The 22,489-nt window shown below is 39.6% G+C and overlaps 1 protein-coding gene across 1 annotated transcript in view; it reads left to right on the forward strand.

Moving 5' to 3' along the window:
* Nucleotides 1–18,700, forward strand: part of mccc2 (methylcrotonyl-CoA carboxylase subunit 2) — a gene marked incomplete at its 5' end in the record, with an annotated part of 51,357 nt that extends 32,657 nt beyond the window's left edge. Inside the window, 3 exons of the mRNA XM_052020671.1 lie at nt 96–210; nt 5,629–5,714; nt 18,487–18,700. Coding sequence (XP_051876631.1) covers nt 96–210; nt 5,629–5,714; nt 18,487–18,604 — 319 coding nt within the window. The remainder of the gene's footprint in view (nt 1–95; nt 211–5,628; nt 5,715–18,486) is intronic.
* Nucleotides 18,701–22,489: the final 3,789 nt, after the last annotated feature.

The following is a 22,489-nucleotide window of genomic DNA, read 5'->3' on the forward strand; positions in this document are numbered from 1 at the left end:
CATATTGAATGGCAGAGTAGACTTCAAAGGGCTGAATGGCCTATTTCTGCTCCGATTTTCTATCATTCTAACTTAATTTTATGTCTTTCCATCAGCCCAAGGTTTCTCTACATGTGGCCCAATGCACGCATCTCTGTTATGGGTGGTGAACAAGCTGCGACTGTTTTGGCTACAATTACAAAAGACCAAAGGGCAAGGGATGGAAAGGAGGTGGGTATGAATGTGTGTTCCTTTCAGATGATATAAATTGTCATAATACAACTGGGATAGTTGAGGCAGAGGTCAATAATTGACCCAGATAACATGATATCCATTGTATGCTGTTAGTTTTACATGTGGTGATTCCGGACTCTACCCACAACAACAACAAACAATTACTTAGGATAACCATGCCAGCAATTGTGAAACCTGATGCATACAGAAGCATTCCGGTTTCTAGATCTGTACCTGGCTTTACAGCTTAACTGGCTGTAACTTCCCCAAAGCCCTTTGCATATTTTGCACAAAATGAAAATCAATAATTTAGTTATCAGATTTTAATATAGTTTATAAACGGTTCCTCTTTCCTGATGTCTCCATTCTTGGAAATGCTCCTGGTGCTGTCTCTGCCTGTGTTCTTGCTGCCTCTTTAACTGAGATTTCTGAACTATTCTATGAACTATTCTATCGTGAACATAATTTTCCTCATCTCCGCTCTAATCCTTCTGCCTGTTACTTAGGATTCACAGTAGGTTGGTGAATTGGATCCAGAATTGGCTTGGCCATAGAAGACAGAGGGTAGTGGTGAAGGGGTGTTTTTCTGACTGGAGGTCTGTGACCAGTGGTGTTCCACAGGGATCGGTGCTGGGACCTCTGTTGTTTGTGATACATAATAATGATTTGGATAAAAATGTGAGTGGTCTGATTGGTAAGTTTGCAGATGACACAAAAATCGGTGGATTTGTGGAGAGTGAGGAAGGTTGTCAAAGGATACAGTGGGATATAGATCAGCTGGAAATCTGGGCAGAGGAATGGCAGATGAAGGTTAGGTATTTTAGATACTTATTTTCAGATATTTATTAGTTGCGTACATCGAAACACACAGTGAAATGCATCTTTTTGCATTACTGAGAATGTGGTGGGGGCAGCCCACAAGAGTTGCCACTCTTCTGGAGCCAACATAGTACCCCCACAGCTCCTAACCTGTATGTGGGAGGAAACCGGAGCACCCGGAGGAAACCCACACAGACGCGGGGAGAACGTACAAACTCCTTACAGACAGTGGCCGGAATTGAACCCAGGTTGCTGATACTGTAATAGCGTTACACTAACTGCTACACAGGCAAGTGTGAAGTGTTGCATTTTCGGAGGTCAAATGCAAGAGGAAAGTACACTATAAGTGGCAGGACCCTTGGGAGCATTGATGTACAGAGGGAACATAGGGTGCAAATCCGTAGCTCCCTGAAAATGGCAACACAAGTGAGAAGGGTAGTAACGAAGGCGTAGCACACGCCTGTCTTCATCAGTCGAGGCACTGAGTATTAAAAATTGGGAAGTCATGTTATGGCTGTATAAAACTTTGGTTGGACCACATTTGGAAGTGTTATGGACATTTCTGGTTGCCACACTACAGGAAGGATGTGGAGGCTTTGGAGAGGGTGCAGAAGAAGTTCATCAGGATGTTGCCTGGATTAGAGGATATGAACTATAAGGAGAGGTTGGACAAGCTTGAATTGTTTTTTCTGGAGTGTCAGAGGCTGAGGGGAGACTTGATAGAAGCATTAAAAATTATGAGAAGCATAGATAAGGTAGACAGTCAGAATCTTTTTTCCAGATGGGAATGTCGAATACTAGAGGGCATGGGTTTAAGGTGAGAGGGGGAAGTTTAAAGGAGGTGTGTGATGCAAGTATTTTACACAGAGTGGTGGGTGCCTGGAACGGGCTGCCGGGGAGGTGGTAGAAGCAGATGCGATAGCAACATTTAAGAGGCATTCAGGCAGACACATGAATGTGCAGGGAATGGAGGGATATGGTCCATGTGCTGGCAGATGGGATTAGGTTAATTTGGCATCATTGTCGGTGCAGGTATGGTGAGCCAAAGGGCCTGTTCCTGTGCTGTGCTGTTCTGTTGAACGTACTTTAAATCCATATCTGATGTCTAGTGATCCCTTAGCAAAGGGCAAAAGGTCCTTCCAATTCACTCTGTTCAGGCCCCTCATAAAGATATCTACCTCAATGAAGTCTCCATTCAGCATCCTGTGCTCCAAAGAAAGCAACACTCATCTTTCTTCCAAGTTACAATTCCTTCAGCCTTTGCAACGTCCTCACAGGTTCCATCTGCCCTCTCCGACGCAATTGCATCTTTCCTGTAATGTGGTGATGAGACCTGTACACAGTAGTCAAGCAGTGGCCAAACAAGCATTGAACCAAATCTGGAATAACCTCCCAGTTTGTATGTTCTATGTCTTGGCTAATAGAGAGAAACATTTCCTATGCTTTTTTAACCACCTTGTTGCCCTGTCCTTTAAGAATCAGTGAACATGTACGCCAAGGTTCCTCTGTTCCTCTACGCTTCTCTATACCTTCCTATATATTCCCTCACCTTGTTGCACCTTCCTAAGTCCATCAGCTGACACTTCTATTCGCTACTTCTACCCAGCTGCCCACATCACCTATATCCATCTGAGGTTGAAAGTTTTCATCCTCCCAGTTAAGTACTTACAATTAAATCTAAATCATTAACACATACAACAAAATGTGAGGGACCAAATGCTGAGCCCAGCGTAGCCCATAGGCAGCTGCCTTCCAGACACAGACACACTCGTTAATAATTGTGCTTTGCTTCCTGTCAATGAGCAAGTTTTGGATCCAATATTTGATTCTTCCTTGGATTCCATGCACCTTTGTTTTTTAGACCACTCTGCCATTGGGACCTTTACTGCATTCATGTGGATTGTCTTAAACACCCTGTTCTCATTGACCCTCCATGTTACCTCTTCAAGAAAAATCTATTGATAGTCAGACGTGCCATTCCCTTAACAATTCCATATTGATTGACCTTGATTAATCTTCGTCTTTATAGTGTCCCCCAAAATTGATTACAATAATTTGCCCAACACCTGATGTTAAACTATCTGGTGTGTTACTACTCAAGGTATTGCATTTTTAAAACAACTGTACAACATTAGCAGTCCTTGAATCCTCTGGCATTACTTCTGCAGCCACGATGGAATGAAAAGTGTCTATGCAGTTTCTACAATTTCTTCCCTTTCTTAGTTTCTACCTAGGATTGGTTTCATCTGGGCCTGGTGATGTATCCATTGAAAAAAAATGATAACCCCTTAACACTTCCTCTTTCATTGTGCTTGTAGAATATAATGCACTTAGTATACTTAGTATAGCATGTAATGTACTTCATTTATGTACTTAGAAAACATCATAGAATTTTGTTTGATTTTATCTGCCAGTATTTTTTATGGCCTCTCTTTGCTTTCCTAATTTTCCTTTCAAGTTTACACCTGCAATTTCTAAAAAAAAGAACTACAGATGCTGGAAATCTCAAATAGTAAAAGAAACAGCTAAAAGTACTCAGGTCAGGCAACGTCTATGAAGAGAATGATAGAGGTGTACAAAATATTAAGAGGAATTGATAGAGTGGACAGCCAGCGCCTCTTTCCCAGGGCACCAATGCTCAATACAAGAGGGCATGGCTTTAAAGTGATGGATGGGAAGTTCAAGGGAGATGTCAGAGGGAGGTTTTTCACCCAGAGAATGGTTGGTGCATGGAATGCACTGCCTGGGGTGGTGATGGAGGCTGATACGTTGGTCAAGTTCAAGAGATTGTTAGATAAGCATATGGAGGAATTTAAGGTAGAGGGATATGTGGGAGGAAGGGGTTAGATAGTCTTAGGGGTGGTTTGAAGGTCAGCACAACATTGTGGGCCGAAGGGCCTGTATTGTGCTGTATTGTTCTATGGTTCTAAGAGAAACAGAACTAACATCTCAGGTTGATGACCTTTCATCAGAAACCCAGACTTTCCTTTTGACATAAGGCAGAATTAAGCTCTTACTAACTGACATAAGCTTTCTTCTGCCTTATTCTTCCCTCTGTGGATTTTGTTAACCAAGGGGCTCTTGAATTTGCAGTCCTGCCCTATTTTGTTGGTAATTTCTTCACTCTGAATCTCTTGAATCACCTTCTTGACTGCCTCCCATTTCTCTGAAACACAAGAGATTCTGCGGATGCTGGAGATCTGGAGCAACCCACATAAAATGCTGGAAGAACTCAGCAAGTCAGGCAGCATCTATGGAGGGAAGTGAACAGTTGATGTTTCAGGCTGAGACCCTTCATCAGGAATTGCTAAATTAAAAGGCAGGAGTGGAGGGGAACCTTGAGAAAGGCAGGGGAAATATTGGTGGCCAAACAATATTGGCATTATCACAGGCTGGAATTTTTACTGCTGTTTAGTTTGTCCTTTCCCATATCTGTGTTAATTCTAACTGAATTATAATTCCTACTACTAAAGTGTTCCTCCTGATATTCCTTCTACCTGCCAAACTTTATTCCCTAAAAGTAAATCTAGAATTGTTATATCTTTTGTTGATCTAGCTACATACTGGCTAAAAAAGTTGTTCTGAATGCAGTTTAGGAAATCTCCCCTCTTTATGTGTTTCATTTTGGCATATCCCAGTTAATATTTGGGTAATTAAAATCCTCCAGTCTTCCTGACCTAGTATTTTTGGAGTGGTTAGAGTTGTAACTTGTGTAAAGGAAGAAAGTTGTGGTTGTTGGAGGGCAATCTTCTTAATCACAGGATGTCATTGCAAGAGTTCCTTGGGGCTTTCTGCTGTCCTAGGTCTAAACATCTTCAGCTGTTTTGTCACTGATCTTACTTCTACCATAATGTCAGAAGTGGGGATGATTCTACAATTTCAATTCTCCTACTTTTGACATTCAATGGGACTGACGTAGCCAAGTTGCCTACCATCAATATCTTGGGGGGGGGGTCACCACTGACCTGAAAGTTAACTGCGCTGTCCACGTTAATGCTGTGGCTGCAAGACCAGATCAGAGACTAGGCACCTTGCAGCAAATGACTCACCTGATCACACCCCAAAGCCTTTCCACCTTCTACAAGACACAAGTCAAGAGTGTAATAGAACACTCTCCACTTGCCTGGGTGAGTGATGCTCAACACTATTTGAGACAAAGCAACCTGTTTGGTTGGCACCCAATCCACCATCCTAAACATTTACTTCCCCCAACTCTGATGCTCTGCAGTTGAAATGTGTACCGTTAACAAACCTCAGTTCCTTGTCTAGGCTGCTCTAACAAGGGTTCCCAAACCCATGACTTAAACCACCAAAATGCACGCCATTCTAATTTGGAAATACTTTGCCATTCCATTGTTGCTGGAACTCCTGCAATGCCATGGGAAAACTCAGCAGTCTTTGTTTAAAAAAAAGGCTCGTTGCCACTACCTTAATTTGGGATGGGCAGAAATGCTGGCATTGCCAGTGGTATCCACATTCTGAAAAATGAATTCATAAAAGCTGGAAAGCATTGCCTCATAAAATGCAAATGCAAAAATTGCAGATGCTGGAAATCTCATAAAATGCAGGTAGTTCTAATATGTATTGTTTCTGTAGTTCTCTGCAGAAGATGAAGCAGCTCTAAAGGAACCAATCATTAGGAGGTTTGAAGAAGAAGGCAGCCCTTACTACTCCAGTGCCAGGTAAAATAAAAAACTGATTCCTGGATTCTGTGCTTTAAATGGACCTGATAAAGATTTCTCCATCAGCTATTCTTGATCATAATCTGCAGTTATTTCTTATTTAAATTTACACTGATTATTATGCTTGATAGTTACTATACTTCAGAATTGTCACTGATGGGGAACTACTTCCATATGAGGGTTCTGTATAAAACTGGTACTGGGGCTCACAGGATCAGAGGATAGGAATGGACTATTTAGACCGAGATAGGACACATTTCTTTACTCCGAGCATTCTAAGTCTTTTAGAATTTTTTACATCAGAGCACTGTGGATGTTTAAACTTTGGGTATATTTGAGATTGAGATAGATTTGATTTTAGACATCACAGGAACTCGGGGATTTGAGGATCGGTAGGAAAATGGGTGATTTTGATGTTATTAAATTATGACGCAGCCTTAAGGGCCCATGTTTCAATTTAGTATGTTCTATTGATTAATCAACAATAATGCTTAGAGGTAGAGTACATAGTGGAGGTTGAGTTTATTTGGCCCAGGTGGAAAGATGACACTGTGTTCTGTAAATGAATCAGTTCTGTAGTCAGTTTGATTTCAATGACTTCCACTGACAAGCATGGCTCTCCACCAGTAGATGCTGTTCTCCTCTCAGCATCTATGCACTTTTAAAACAGCATTTCAAATGTAATTTGACACTGAGGCACACAAGGGGATATAAGGATAGATGACAAAAAAGGAACATGTTAAACGGGAAATGATCGGTAGAGGGTCAGAGAACGATAGGCAGGGGAATATGGAACTTAGGGTCATGGCAGCCAAAGAAATGACCACTAACAGTGAAATGATTAAATTGGGGATATGTGAGAGGCTAGAACTCAGAGGCCAGTGTCTTAGTGTTTTATTAGGCTGGGGGAGGGGAAGGGGGTGAGTGATTTGAAAATAATTTTAAAATAAAGGTGTTAATTTGGGTCAGGCTTGAAGCGTTATGTTGCAAGATAGGATGGTGATTTTGCGTGTGAAACTTCAATAACCTTCTGACCATATTATCTGTACCATAACTAGACAGCTCAATTCCACCTCTAACATCTCCTGACATCATCCATGCTTCGGCTTATCTGCAGGAGTAACACAACAGTAGTACAAGGAGTGACTTGATAGAACTATATAAAATTATGAGAGGGAAAAGTTTTTTTTTACACAGAGAGTGGTTGATATCTGGAACGTGCTGCCAGAGGAGGTGGTGGAGTCAGATACGTTTACACAGACACTTGAATAGACAAGGCAGAGGGTACGGACCTAATGTGGGCAAATGGGGTTAGTGTGGATGGGGATTAACTCTAGCCTCCCAGTAAACCTTGACCCACTGCAATTCACCTACTGCCGAAACAGGTGCACAGCAGACACTATCTCCCTGACCCTACACTCATCTCTGGAGCATCTGGACAGGAAAGACACCTTCGTTAGACTGTTCTTTATTGACTACAGCTCCATCTTCAATACTATAATTCCAAACAAACGTCACCAGACTCTGAGATCTGGGACTCAACGCCTCCCTCTGCAACTGAATCCTTGACTTTCTGACCAACAGACCACAATCAGTAAGGATAGGCACCAATACCTCCAGCATGATTATTCTCAACACTGGTGCCCCACAAGGCTGCATCCTCAGCCCTCTGCTCTATTCCCTGTATACTCATGACTGCATGGCCAGATTCTGCTCTAACTCCATCTATAAGTTTGTAGATGATACCACCATAGTAGGCCTTTATCTCAAATAACAATGAGACAGAGTACAGGAAGGAGATAGAGAGCTTAGTGGAATGGTCTCATGACAACAACCTTTCCCTCAATGTCAACAAAACAAAAGAGCTGGTCATTGACTTAAGGAAAGGGGGTGGTGTACATGCACCTGTCTACATCAATGGTGCTGAGGTTGAGAGGGTTGAGAGCTTCAAGTTCCTAGGAGTGAAGATCACCAATAGCCTGTCCTGGTCCAACCACGTAGATGCCACGTCTAAGAAAGCTCACCAGCACCTCTACTTCCTCAGTAGGCTAAAGAAATTTGGCGTGTCCCCTTTGACACTCACCAACTTTTATCGATGCACCATAGAAACCATCCTGTCAGGATGCATTATGGCTCAGTATGGCAACTGTTCTGCACTGGATCACAAGAATCTGCAGAGAGTTATGGACACAGCCCAGCACGTCACGGAAACCAGCCTCCCCTCCATGGACTCTGTCTATACCTCACTGCCTCGGTAAAACAGCCAGCATAATCAAAGACCCCACCCACCCGGGACATTCTCCCTTCTCCCCTCTCCCATCAGACAGAAGATACAAAAGCCTGAAAGCACATACCACCAGGCTCAAGGACAACTTCTGTCCTGCTGTTATAAGGCTATTGAATGGTTCCCTAGTACGATAAGATGGACTCTTGACCTCACAATCTACCTCATTATGACCTTGCACCTTATTGTCTGCCTGCACTGCCCTTTCTCTGTAGCTGTGACACTTTACTCTGCATTCTGTATTTTACCTTGTACTACCTTAGTGCGCTGTGTAATGAAATTATCTGTACGAACGGTATCCAACACAAGTTTTTCACTGTACCTCGGTACAAGTCACAATAATAAACCAATTCCAAAAATTCCAAAATGGTCTGCATTGACGTGGTGGGCCGAAGGGTCTGTTTCTGACTGTACAACTCTGAAATCTATGAATTGGAATTTGTTTATTATTGTCACGTACCGAGGTACAGTGGAAAAACTTGCATACCGTTCATGAAAAATCTGAATTCTATGGCATGGACAAAGGATTTGGGATGACCTCATTTCTGCGAGGTTGAAGATTGGAGGCTGGCTGGATTGTGTTGGTGTGGTCAAGTCTAGAGGTGACAAAGGCTTGGATGAGTGTTTCCACTGCAGATAAGCTGAGGCATGGGTGATATCAGGGGCTGTTACAGAGATGGAATGAAGGTTTCTAGTTATGCTACAATGCGTTCAGGTTTATTAAAAGGTTCACATGCAACACCAAGTTTTTATTCATGTAGTCTGGCTGAACCTCTGATATTTGGTGTAGGTGACTAAAGAATGTAGTTAGTGGCTGGGGTTTACAGACAGTAGCTTTGTTCTTCTCAGTATTTAGTTAAAATGAATTTCTGCTCATCCAGTTATGAATGTTAAAATATTTGGAGACTAGATACTGGGAAGAAGATGAGAGAGGTGGTGGGCACTCAGAATTAGGTTTCCTTAGTGTACTTGTGGAAACTGACAATGTGTTTTAGGATGATATTGTCAAGGTGTAACATATAAACAAGAAAAGGGAGAGGGGCAGGGAGGGGACCCATGTAGCTGTGACAGCAAACAAAGGTGCTTTGTCAATTTCTTGTCTGCAAAGAAAATAATTTTGTTATGACCCAAGGTATTTGGTTGATTTCGACTGACTAATTCATCCTGTCAAAAGTTATTGCTAAAGGTTTATTTGGTTTAGGAGGAATTTGATTTTAGTTGACAGGTACCCAATATGCCACTGTGAGTAATTGATCTGGAACTCCATGCAGTTAATGTTTTTAATGAAATTTGCTATGAGGTGGATCAACTTGAAAACAAAACTGAAATCTCCCTCATCCAATTAACATTATTAAATGTGATTATCCCACAATTACAGATTCTGCTAAATCCATTTGTTACCAAGTCTGCTGCTTGCTGATTTGTACTTCAGTTCGTCAACTGGACTTCCTAACATGCTCCTTCTAACCTCCACCCAGTGTGTACGTTGACTTACAGATAACAATGTCAAATCTTCTATTTCTCATTTGATTTGCCAGTAGATAGTGTGGAATCCTTTCAGTTCTTAGCTCTGGTGCCATTTACAATCAGAGAACCATTGCAACACCAGAGGCCACTGGAAACATTGAGCTCTTGCCAGCTATATGAAAAATCATCCCAGGTAGTACCAATCACTGGCTTATTTGCTGTAGCCCTGTAAACATTATTCCTTCAAGTCTTTTTTTGAAAGCCATGACTGAAACTGTTTCTACTGTCCTTTTATAAAAATCATTCCAGATTACTAAATAAAGTTAGGAAAATTGACTTTCTTTTTCTATTTGGTTTGGCTGTGTTCCATTTTTAATGGAATCATGAAAATATTCACATTTATAACTTTTTGAAATCTCTAGCTAATAAAAATGGGATTTGAAAAGAATATGGTCAGAGCCATGCCATTTGTCCTTTGTAAAACAGACCTTGAATAATCAAATCACTTCTTTATGTAGAATTCTGAACTGGTAGATTAAAAGGTGGATGCAATAATTGCAAGTAGGTTCAATTAAGAGACTCTAAGTCATTAACAGCAAGGATGAAGTTGAAGTGTCCACTGAATATGAAGATAAAATTGTAGCCTTGAAATCACTTACTTGTACTTGTTAAGTTTTGTAATACTTGGGTGAGTTTTATATTGTTTTTGTTGTCTAATTTCATTGAGGCTTTGGCAGAAGCCTGTAAGATGCAAAGAGGGTATGTCACAGGGAGAACAGAAAAAATTGGGGTTTTTAAATATGCAGTACAGAGTGTGTAATATGTGAGACAGACTATTACAAATTATCCAGTTTAACAGAGTTAAAATTGAATTATCTTATTATAAGTTGTATATTCCCAAAACCTCAGAAAAATGCAGCAACTTATTTTAAGAGGCTTCCCTTCATCCCATAATGTTTAAGCTTCCAAAACCTAAAGTTGGCATTCACCTAACACTATTACTTAATTAAACTGCTTTGCTGTCCTATGTGATGGATTTTGGCCCTTCACCTTGGTTCTGCAAACAAATTACATTGCTGCTATCCATCCTTCCATTTGGTGGCTGTTTTCTCATTGAATTAATTATCAGTGCATCGATTTTTCTCCAACCGAGTACTCAAGGGTCACTAGTATATTTCCTTTCTTCAATGGTCTATTAACCTCCGATGTTTATCCTGGAACATTTCTGTGAAGGATTGAAAATTGTTTCCAAGTAATATCCTATTACATTGGATCCTGTTTGCCTTTTAAATATTTACTTTGTAACTCCTGTTGTGAACTTAACATTTTCTTCAAAGAATGACTGCACTTTACTTTTGCAGTCTTTGAAAATCAAATATTTTAATAAAATTTTTAAATATTTTCCGGTGGTTTATTAAGGTTCATCAGGGAGGAAATATGAATCTGGTTTCAGAGACTCCAGACTGACATTGCTGAGGTTGATTCTCCAATACCCTCTGAAATGGGTTGACAGCTGTTGGGGGGCAGTGAGGGATGGGCAATAATTGCTGGCCTGGCCTTGCCAGCAATGCTCACATCCTGAGAAAATGAATAAGTAAGAAAAAATAAAAATACCAGGTTATTTAATTTTGTATGTTTTGTCTTTAAGGGATTATAATGGAAAATGGAAGTAGGTGGATTAGAGGAGACCAGATGGTGCAGTTGGTCAGCTATCATTTAACCTCTGGACTTAAATCTTGTTCAGAATAAAGGGACTATTAGTTGACTGTGGGTGTCCAATGTAAAATTAATTTCACACTCAGCCAACAGAGAGAAACCCATGGGCTGCAGAGGTAATCCAATAATGTAGGAATGTGGAAGTCAAGCAATTGGAGAACTGGATGAGGACAACAATAACACTGGCTTAGAGGAAAGAGAGGTGAGAATGTCCCTTGAGGTTGCAAAGAAAACCTAGACTGGAGGATTATGAGAACCACCACCATAACATTTGATGCTGTTTGATTGGAAATGAGAGTGCTGAATATCCCACAGATAGTGTAGTAGGACCCGAGTCCTGTCGTCCAATGAATAGGTAACTTACAACATTGAGATAATGTGTAAAGGTAAAATCGATGCTCCACATGTATATGACCTATATAAGAGTCTTCCCACCCCAGTTAAGGAAGGTACCAGGAACTGAACTGGGGTGAAAGGGACATGCAGAAAGCGTCCAGTCACGGTATCTAAAAAGCATGCTGGATTCCAAGTCTTGTCCAGTGAAATGCCTGGGAAGGAATAAACTAATCTAGTGGTGTTAATGATTTCATTTCCACACCTTCCTGACATTTTTATGTTGCTGTGTTTAAAAACAAAACAGGACAGACACCGCCTGCATTACAGGTGGGGTTGTGTTCCTCGGAAACGGTCTGTAGCGCAAAGCAGCATCATCTGTACTTGCATCAAGAAACGCGAGTTGAAAAAGAAATTTATTTATTTATTTTTTTCGCAAATTCCATGAGAGCAAATTTTATTCCTTGTCTCAGATTTTTGGGTAGTGATTTGGGAATTCTGTAAGGGCGAACTTCTGTTAACCAATGGCTCCAACGTAGTGACCTCCTGTAGTTGAAGGGAGTAGAAGAATATCCAGCATCGTTTCAGTTGCTTTCACCATATGCTCTGTATTGAATCATTCTTTAACTCCTTAAAACATTATTTTGTGTAATTACTCCTTTTTTATTCATTATGAAATGCCAGACTAATTTATTTCCTCCAACTATGGTCATTGGTCCATCTGGTTAGTTACAATTGGGAATGGATTTTCAAATGACATTTGTATGACTCAGTATTTACGTAATAGTGGTGTTAACTCTATTCATGATGGACTTTGATATTAAAGTAGCTATAAAGGCTATATTGAGTAATAATGGAATGTGTGTATCTGAAAAATGGGCCAGAATAGGTTATGCTCAATGCCAAGTTTTTAGATTAATAGTTTCTATCAAATCTGGCTATTTTATGTTTTTTGTCCCAGAATGATATTTGCTGTTCATCAAATTAGCCTGGAATTTCGGTAATGGTAACAACTTGGCAACTGAGAACTGAAAAGGCTTACTACACAGAAGGAGAGCATTTCAACTGCCATGCTTGTAAAGGAAGGAAGTTCCATTTGGTGCCTTTAACAAATGAGTCACTCCAAATAAAAAATAAATTCTGAACCAAAGTACTAGATGTAAACAAAATATCAGTCAAAGAGTTAGACTTTAGTGAATATTTTTATGAAGAAGTATGGAGGTTAATGGAGAGAATTCAAGAATATAGGACCCAGATTGTGAAAAGCTCAGCAGTAAAGATACATCGTCCAGAGGCCTAAAGGAAGAGAGATGTGAAGGTCTATGATGCTAGCAAAGATTGTAGAGTAGGGATAGCTGCAACTTTAAATGGATGCAAAAAAATGTTAATTGTTGAATTTGAGATGCTGAAGAACATACAGATAGTGGGTGAGGGGAAGATGTACAAGCAGAATCTTGGATGTGCAGCAATTTATGCAGCATAGGGAATGGGGGGTGGGGAGTATTTGAACAGTCGAGTTTGGAGATGACAAAAGATAGATGAGAATACAGCACCAGATTTTCAGAGGCAGGATAGGTGGTGCAGGGGCGCAGATTTGGCAGTGTTTGCGATGGGCCAAAGATGGAGTCAATTGTTCATTCTAGACCCAAGTTGGAAACCAGGCTTGAAAATAAACTGGTTCAACTAGGATGGTGTCTGAGGAGGATGTTGAACTCAGGAGTGCATTGATTTTGTGACAAGGCTAAAGATGATGACCCTCCCCCTCTCCTAGTTGTGACAAAGTGCCTTTGAAGTGAAAGGTTAACTTTGCTCCTCCCCCCACTGATTGGCCTGACCCTCTTAGTATTTTCCAGCATCTGCCATTTTATTGATTTTCAAAGACTGTGGGTTTTCCCACTCTCTTACTATTAGGAATTATGACGTGTCTCTGATTAGATATCAGACAAACTGTCTTGCAGTTACAGGCATTGTAAGGGATGGGCGACCAGAAGGAGAGATGGAAACGGGTATCATCACTATATTTTTGGAAGTGCTCTCCAGTCTTTAGATGATATCACCAATTTGTGTAAAGCTGGAAAGGAAGAGGGGGCCAAGGAAAGATCCCTGGTGAGGTACTGACACAGGGGCTGGACAGGATGCCATTTTTGGAGATCCTCAGACTGTGGTTGCAGAAATAAATCAGGGTACAGCAGTTCCACTGATCGGGTCAATGTAAGAGGATGGCAAGGTTAGTTATAGCAAATCCTGTATAAAGGACAAAAAGAGACAGAGTGGTCACAGTGACAGTATGTTTTTGTAACTTAAAGGCCTTTTCAATGGCTGTTCTGAAAAACTGATGAATGCTCAAACATCCCTGAGAAGGATGGGCACAAATATGCAAACCAAAGCTGCATGAAAAGGATGATGAAAAATAAATTGATAATTGAGCCAGTAACGTACAAGGAAAAAGCAGACACGGATAGTTTTGCTGATGGAGATTGATGACTTTGGTTCTGACAGACACTCTAGATGATGAGAGGAAATGACTAATCTTGTTAGCTGAGGTTAGGGAGCAAAGTTGAGTATTCGGCAGTTTAGTGAGATTGTGGTCAAGGAAGCAAGCTTTAAATGTTCTTGTGTTCTTTCCTTAACATATGTAGTAATCTTCAGCTGTTTCCTGCCAGAGAACAAGCCTATTAAATGTTCCTTCCTCGTAGAAATGTTCTCTTAGCACTTCTCTCATTACAAATTTTACATGTAAAAACCCCTTCACTAACTTGCAAATATAAGAAGTCATCTTTCCCTATTCACAATTTCAAAATCTTTGAGAATTATTTATATCTAGTTCCAGTATCCTTTCTGGTACCTTTAAACAATCCTAGTGCTTCACAGCAAACCTCATTTTGCAATTGTTTTCTCCAGCTTCTCTGTCCTCCTTACCATAGGACTTCTAAAGCTGTTGAAAGAAGGACCAGGGACTAATTGCCACGTACAAATTTTCCAGTAAGTGAACATCAAGGAAACTGCAGATGCTAGAAATCTAAAATAAAAGCAGAAAATGCTGTAAATACTAAGCAGGTCAGGCTGCATCTGTGGGAAACAGTCAGCATTTCAGGTCAAAGTCCTCTCTCCAAAACTGCTTCAGATGTGAATTGTTAACTCTACTTTTCCCACAGATACAGCCTGACCTGTTGAGTGTAAATCTACCAAATTCTTTTGTCAAATACATAGAACATAAAACAGTACAGCACAGAACAGGCCCTTCAGCCCACAATGTTATGCCGATCTAATTAAATTAGTAATCAAATGCCCAACTGGACTAATTCCTTCCCCTAAATATCCATATCCCTCCATTTCCTGCACATTCATGTGCCTATCTAAGAGCCTCTTGAATGCCTCTTTTGTATTTGCCTCCACCACCTGTGTCTCTGTCATCCAAAAGCATGTTGGCCACTTTTTGGCGTATCTGGTTGTCTGCATATTCAAGCAAATTACTTTCTGTTATCCCTGCTGTGTCGTACCATCACTGTGCTCCCTGTGTTCACATCTAAGTCAGATACCTATTTGGGGATCTCAAGTAGCATTGTAAAAATCCTTGAGACATACGAAGGTGGATATGGGTGGGAAGGAGGAGGGTTGAAGAATAGATCCATAGGAAACAGGTATTGGTGCAGCAATGATTCAGCCATTCTCATTGTTGTTCCAATTAGCAGTGCACTGCTTGAACAAATGTGAACATTGCAACATCACTCATTGAATTTAATGTATCCACATCATAATGATTTGAACGTGTTTTCAAGTCTCCGAGGAGGCAATAGTGGACTCGCTAAATCTTACCAAACGTGAGAAGAAGCAAGTCTGAGACACAAGAGACGGCAGATGCTGGAAATCTGGAGCAACACACAAAATGCTGGAGAAACTCAGCAGGTCAGGCAGCATCTGTGGAGGGAATTGGACAGTTGACGTTTTGGGCCGAGACCCTCCATCAGGACTGGAAAGAACTCTCTTTCTTTCTCCCCTCTTTCTTTCCAGTGCTGATGAATTGTCTCGACCCAAAACGTCGACTGTCCATTTCCCTCCATAGATGCTGCCCGACCTACTGAGTTCCTCCAGCTTTTTGTGTGCGCTCAAGAAGCAAGTCTGATGTTTCTAGAATGTATGCATGAAACATCAGGGTTTTAAGTAAATGTTGTATATTTTGAATATAATATCCTAATTAGAAATAATTACTTATATTCCAATCCACAGTCTTAAACTTGCTACCATTTTTGTTAAGGCTTTTTTGTCAACATTGGAAAAAGTCTCGGTTAATATTTTATGAATGCATAGCATTTGTGTTTGAAAAAAGTTGCCTTATTGAGCTTAATTAATAATGCACCAGTCAAATTACTGAAATTATGCTGGTGGGCAAACTATTGGAGAAGATTCTTAGGGACAGAATTTACAAGCATTTGGAGAAGCATTGTCTTATTAGGGATAGTCAGCATGGCTTTGTGAGGGGCAGGTCATGCCTCATAAGCCTAATTGAGTTTTTCAAGGAGGTGACAAAACAAATAGATGAAGGTAGAGTGGTGGATGTGGTGTATATGGACTTTAGTAAAGCCTTTGACAAGGTTCCCCTTAGTAGGCTCAACCAGAAAGTTAGGAGGCATGGGATCCACGGAGTGCGTGGATTTGGAATTGGCTTGCCCACAGAAGGCAGAGGGTGGTAGTAGATGGAGAGTATTCTGCCTGGAGGTCGGTGACTAGTGGTGTTCTGCAGGGATCTGTTCTGGGACCCCTGCTCTTTGTAATTTTTATAAATGACTTGGATGAGGAAGTGGAGGGGTGGGGTACCAAGTTTGCAGAATACACAAGGGTTGGTGGTGTTGTGGATAGTGTAGAAGGTTGTTGTAGGTTACAACAGAATATAGACAGGATGTGGAGTTGGGCGGAGAATTGGCTAGATGGAGTTCAATCTGGAAAAGTGTGAAGTGATACACTTCGGAAGGTCAAACTTGAAGGTGGAGTACAAGGTTAATGGCAGGATTATGAGTAGTGTGCAGGAACAGAGGGATCTTGGGGTCCAATTCCATAGATCCCTCAAAGTTGCCGCGCTAGTTGATAGGGTGGTTAAAAAGGTGTATGGTGTGCTGGCCTTCATTAGTCAGGGGATTGAGTTCAAGAGCCACGAGGTAATATTGCAGCTGTACAAAACTCTGGTTAGACCACACTTGGAGTATTGTGTTCAATTCTGGTTGCCTCATTATAGAAAGGATGTGTAGCTTTAGAGAGGGTGCAGAGGAGATTTACCAGGATGCTGTCTGGATTGGAGAACATGTTTTATGAAGAAATGTTGAGCGAGCTAGGGCTTTTCTCTTTGGAGCAATGCAGGATGAGAGGCAATTTGATAAATATAAGATTATGAGGGGCATAGATAGAGTGGACAGTCAGCACCTTTCTCCCAGGGCGGCAATGGCCAATAGCAGAGGACATCCATTTAAGGTGAGTTTAGGGGAGATGTCAGAGGTAGGTTGTTTACACAGAGAGTGGTGGGTGCCTGGAACGCACTGCCGGGGGTGGTGGTAGAGGCTGATACAATAGAGACATTTAAAAGACTCTTGGGTGTAAGAAAAGTGGAGGGTTATGGGCTGTGTAGGAGCGAAGGGTTAGACTGATCATGAAGTAGGTTTATAGAGGTCGGCACAACATCATGAGCCGAATGGCCCGTACTGTGCTGTACTGTTCGATGTTCTATGTTTTCTGCTCAGTAACTGAACTCCCTAAAAATCCAAAAGAAGTGTTATTGAAGAAAATTGTAAACATGCTTATTTCAAAGTAATGCAACTAAATTTGCCCAATGGATTAACTTAAAACCTTCCTTAAAGTTTTACTTGTGAATGCTCAGTCCATGAATGAATAATCTTACTTCAGTTAAAGAAAGCTTCAAAATATAATTATGTATTTTTGGTGAGGGCTATCATTTCACCCTCCATGTAATTGAACATATTTTGTTTTACTTTCAAATTAAAAATGGAATTCTCAAAACTTCTGTCTTAGAAAAGTAAAGTTTCTACTTTGTAGTCTAAAAGGGCAGATAGAACCTGTGTCAGCAAAATCTTTAATTGTTGGGTTCTTCTTCTTGACAGGAAAGTAAAAAGAATGTTTGTATACTGACCTGTAAAATCCTAGCCTACGCTCAGTCCTAATATGTGATGGTAGAGTGAGGATTCAATAAATGCAAGACTCGAGGAAGGAAATGCTCATCACTGGTAAAGTGATGGGATTGAGAAATAGATTTTGGTATCCATGAGCCAAAAGGGTGACTGCAGACTGGTTGGAAAAGACTCATGGTGTGGGCAATGTTATCTGAAAGCAGGCAAGGTCAATACGGGTCCCAATCCCTTGGATCTTCTCTCTGACTTAGGAGGCCAGACCACAAAGTGGACTAGACCTCACTTCTGTCAGATCACAGCAAGCCTGAATGCTGCTGGGTCCTAACTCCTCTCCTCTTGCTTCAGAGCCTTTCCTCGTGTTAGTTGACTTCCAGAGTCACCCCTCGGATTTATTTACTATAGTTTGATGACCTGTGTTAGATGCCTGAGAAATTTACCATTGTCCTTATCTGTACAGATTAAACCTTTAACAAATTAACTTATGTTTTATAATATTGTCTGCAATGGAGCACTATAACATATCACAGTGAATGTGCAAGATTTATGTTTGGATGAAGAGTGACATTGGATCACTTTAGTGGAATTAAAAAACAAAAAAAAGTGCCTGTTTTTATTTGATCTGTTTGCCTTGTTATTTACTGTAATTTTGAAACTCATCATTATTTGATAATGTAAGTAAATGTATTTAATAGTCAAATCTGCTAACCGTGTAGATTGTTGACACCTTCAGAGTGTTCTTAAGGTGCTTTTCTGAGATTTCCAGAAATTGAACCACATCAGTATTTAATAGTTCTTTATTAGTTCTTACTAATTGCAATTTATTTTCTTATCATTCTAGATTGTGGGATGATGGCATAATTGACCCTGCTGACACAAGGCTGGTGTTGGGTTTAAGTCTAAGTGCGGCACTCAACGCACCCACAAAGAAAACAAACTTCGGAATCTTCAGGATGTGAACTTAGCATTTAATTATTCGACAGAATATTTCCCAAGTTTTGGCTATGGCAGAAGTAACATCGTTACATTCTGTGTAATAAAATTTAAATTTCCAATACCGTTTGACTTCTTTAAAAAATGAGGGTTACTTTTAAAAGCATCAAAATGTGTTGCTCAGTAACAACCAAGCCGTGTTTATTCAGATATGGACATAGTGGCCATAAGCAGCACTCATCAGTTTCAGTCTGGATGGAGTCAATGATACTACTGTAGGTTAACTCTGTTGATAATAGTTTATACGGAGAGCCAGAACACTCATCTGATTGATTTTTGATATTTCACTACTATTTGTGTCAATAGTCTAGCTCAAACAGTGAGAAAGAAAGCATCCACTGACTCCTAACTGTTCAGTTTATCTGCCTTCATGATTTATGAGAGAGCATAACTAGTGGAATTTATTAATCACCCACCCCCACCGTATCCCTGTAACCTTTGAGCTGTCAACTTGTGTGATTTTGGCCTTTGCTGGTTTTAAAACATAATAGCAATTTGATTAAAGGAGAATTTTATAATGACTGTTATATTCACATTAAAAAAGGTCAGTAGAGGTTGTATCTCATTAATACAGTTAGTGTGCTAGATTAAAGTACAGACTGTTCCCCTGCTAGCAAATGCTTTTTGAACACCATTGCTATTAACAGGTAAAATTGGGTGGAAACTGAAGTAAATCTGAAATTTGTTTTTAGTGTTTTGTTAAAATCAGTTTTCTTTAGATACACCTATCTTTTCCTTTTGAAAACGGCAACTTCACTCTGAAATGTTGCCTGATTTGTACAGAGTGAGGAAACTAACCACAGAGGGGCATGGATTGGTGAGTTAGACAGATGAAATCAGTTCTGGAGAAATTTGAAGTGATTCAATTTGAATGTAGGGGACAAAATAAACGGTAATTACTTAAGAGACCAGGGAGGGTGGCATTGGCAAGGCAGAAATGCTGTTTAAAAAAGTATAAAAATATTTATTTAAAAAACTTTTTTTTATAAATAGAGATGTACAGATCAAAAATAATGAAGTTCTGCTTAACCTTTCTAAATCCATAATTATCCTTATACATTATGTTGTGTTCAATTCAGACCAACAGAGAAAGAATGTAAATCCTAAATTTGTGTGTAAAGTAAAATTTCCCTTTGTCTCCTGTTGAATGCTGGTTTCAGACACGTACGCATCACACGTTTGGCATGAGAATGTCAAGTTAGTGCTGAGCTCAGTTACAGAATCTATTTTCTGACCTGTTTCGGTAAGATTTTTGTTAGATTTTGATTTCCAACCAAACTCAAAGAGAACTGATTAGTTAAATTGTCATAATGCCAAGTTATACGTACATTCTAATGACACTAACTGAACTATGTTGGTCTGAAAACATTGCAACTAATGAGCAGCAAGCACTAATAAATAAGCTGGAATCCAATTTGTGTAGCTGTTCTCACAATGAAATATACATTTCTGAAAAGGCCTTCTCCTCAGCCATCTCCATAGCCATTGGAAATTCTTGTATTTTGACCTGCACATATAATTTTTGTACAAAAAATGGTCACTGCATTTAAAGGAAATTCCAGCAGGTGATTACTTACATCTCAGTTCTGATAACTGAATTAAAACTCCTTGGATTAGAAATACTTCCCACCAAAATTATTTAATCAGGATTCTACCTCACTGTAGATGATATAATCTCAAATTCCTTGTTACAAGGACAAAATATGTTGACAGGTCAAAAACAAAAGGGCATATTGTTATGTTCATTTTCCTTAAAATGTTCCTATATAAACCTATGTAACAATATTTAAAAGGCTTTTTCTTTGGGGTTTAAATGACAGTGGCCATTAACGAAAGAAATAATTCATTATTAAGGATTTGTTCCTTAGAAGCTTGCGTATGTGACATTATAGAAGAAATTCAAAACCTGCAGCTTTATGGACAGCATATGTTTTTGGGGACAAAATTGATAAAAATGGAAATAAAAATGGTATTTTACTAATTTCCTCTAAATAAAATTACCAATTTCAGGTGAATTTACCCCCTGATTTTTGTTTTCACAAGATCACAAGACACGGAAGCAGAAGCAGGCCATTCAGCCCATTGAGTCTGCTCCAAGGAAAAGGGAAAAAATGAGAAATGGGGAGGAAGAAGAAGAAAAAAACCTATTCTAATCCCAATTTCTGGCCTCATCCCCATATCCCTTGATACCCTGACTATTTAGATATCTATCTATCTCTTCCTTAAACGCCCCCAATGATCTGGCCTCCACTGCTGTACCTGCCAAGGAATTCCACAAATTCACCACCCTGTGGCTAAAGAAATTTCTCCTCATTTCTGTTTTGAAACTGTACCCTCTATGTTTTCTATGCTAAAAATAAACTCTGGATATTCCTGACTTAATTCAGCAGAAACAATTGATCTTTAACATTTCTTTAGTTGATTTCTTTTCAAATCAGAATTATTGTCAGTGTTTGAACCGGCATTTTCAAATTTGAGTTCTGTTTTCATAAATTAGTCGAGTAATGAGTGTTGTAGGGGTTGATGCTCTTACCATTTTTACCTCTTCATTGTGTATCTACATTTTAGCGAAATGTTTAATGATTACTTTTTATGATTTACTCTTTTAGTTGTTTAGAATAACAATTGCATTTTAACCATGAGATGAGTAAGGTATTGGATGAACCAGGAACATATTCCTTTGGTCTGCATTATGTACTGACAGCAGATCAGCTGCTTCAGTATTAAAGTTTTCTGAGCAATCATTTACTGATCAAAAATGTGGCAAGAAGTTGACTTTACCTGGAGATCTGGCTTTGCTCATCTCAACTCCGTGGTGGTATTAAGTGGATTTATGGGTCCAGATCTTCTGCGCATTGACTTGCCACTCACATACATCAGCCACCTGCCCAATAAACCTGCACTTATCTGGAGTGGTCCCTTGGCAGGGGTTCCTCTGGGAAAGTTGGCTCAACACAGGCTGTTCAATCAGCCATAACTCTAGTCCCGTCAGCTGTCGAAACTATCAGAGATCGAACGCTTGTGAATGTCTCTGATTCTTAACACTCTGATATTTTTTCAGGAAAGCAACACTAGAAGTCATTTAAACATAATTAAATAATCATATAATTAATCAAATAATTTTAGTGAATAACTAAATGAAGTAGAATAAAATATTATATTTGTTCTTCTCCCAAGTGTCCTTCACATGAAGTGATTCCCTGTTCCTTTGTCAGGAAATACCTGATGATCTGCTAGGAAAAAGTTGGGAACTGCTAGCATTTCCACATATGATTTAATCAAATTAACTTCTGTATGAAAGAAACTATTTTTACTCTCAAGTGCAATTCTTCACCCATGTGCGGCAGATGGTTTAGACACCTTAACATTTCACTTTGAAGTTCAGATATTATGCATATTCCGATGAGCTGATCTGAGAAAGTTTGATGTGAATAAATCATAAATGTTCATTAAATTTACATTTTATTGTAATTACCAGAGTTTAACAAATCCTTTGTTACTCATGCTACTTGATAAGTTTCCATTAAAATGAATGTCCGACTTCTTTTGGTGTCTGTTTCAAATGGTTTTACTTTGAAAGATTTATTGCTAAAGACATTTGTTTAAGATATATTTGAAAGCGGAATTGCAATATAGAACCAAGAAGTTGGTTGAAATAAAGTCAATAAAAAAAACAAGGGACATATAAAAGTTAGGTTGAATAAAAACTTGCATTTATATATCTTCTATGACCTTTGAAAATCCATCACAACACTGAAATCTAGTCCCCATGTTAGGAACCAGTATGTTACAGCAACCGAAAACATACAGGAGGATCTCACAAACAGCAATTCAATAATGAGTAGATCATT

This window comes from Pristis pectinata, chromosome 7, assembly GCF_009764475.1.
Source record: "Pristis pectinata isolate sPriPec2 chromosome 7, sPriPec2.1.pri, whole genome shotgun sequence".
Classification (NCBI taxonomy): domain Eukaryota; kingdom Metazoa; phylum Chordata; class Chondrichthyes; order Rhinopristiformes; family Pristidae; genus Pristis; species Pristis pectinata.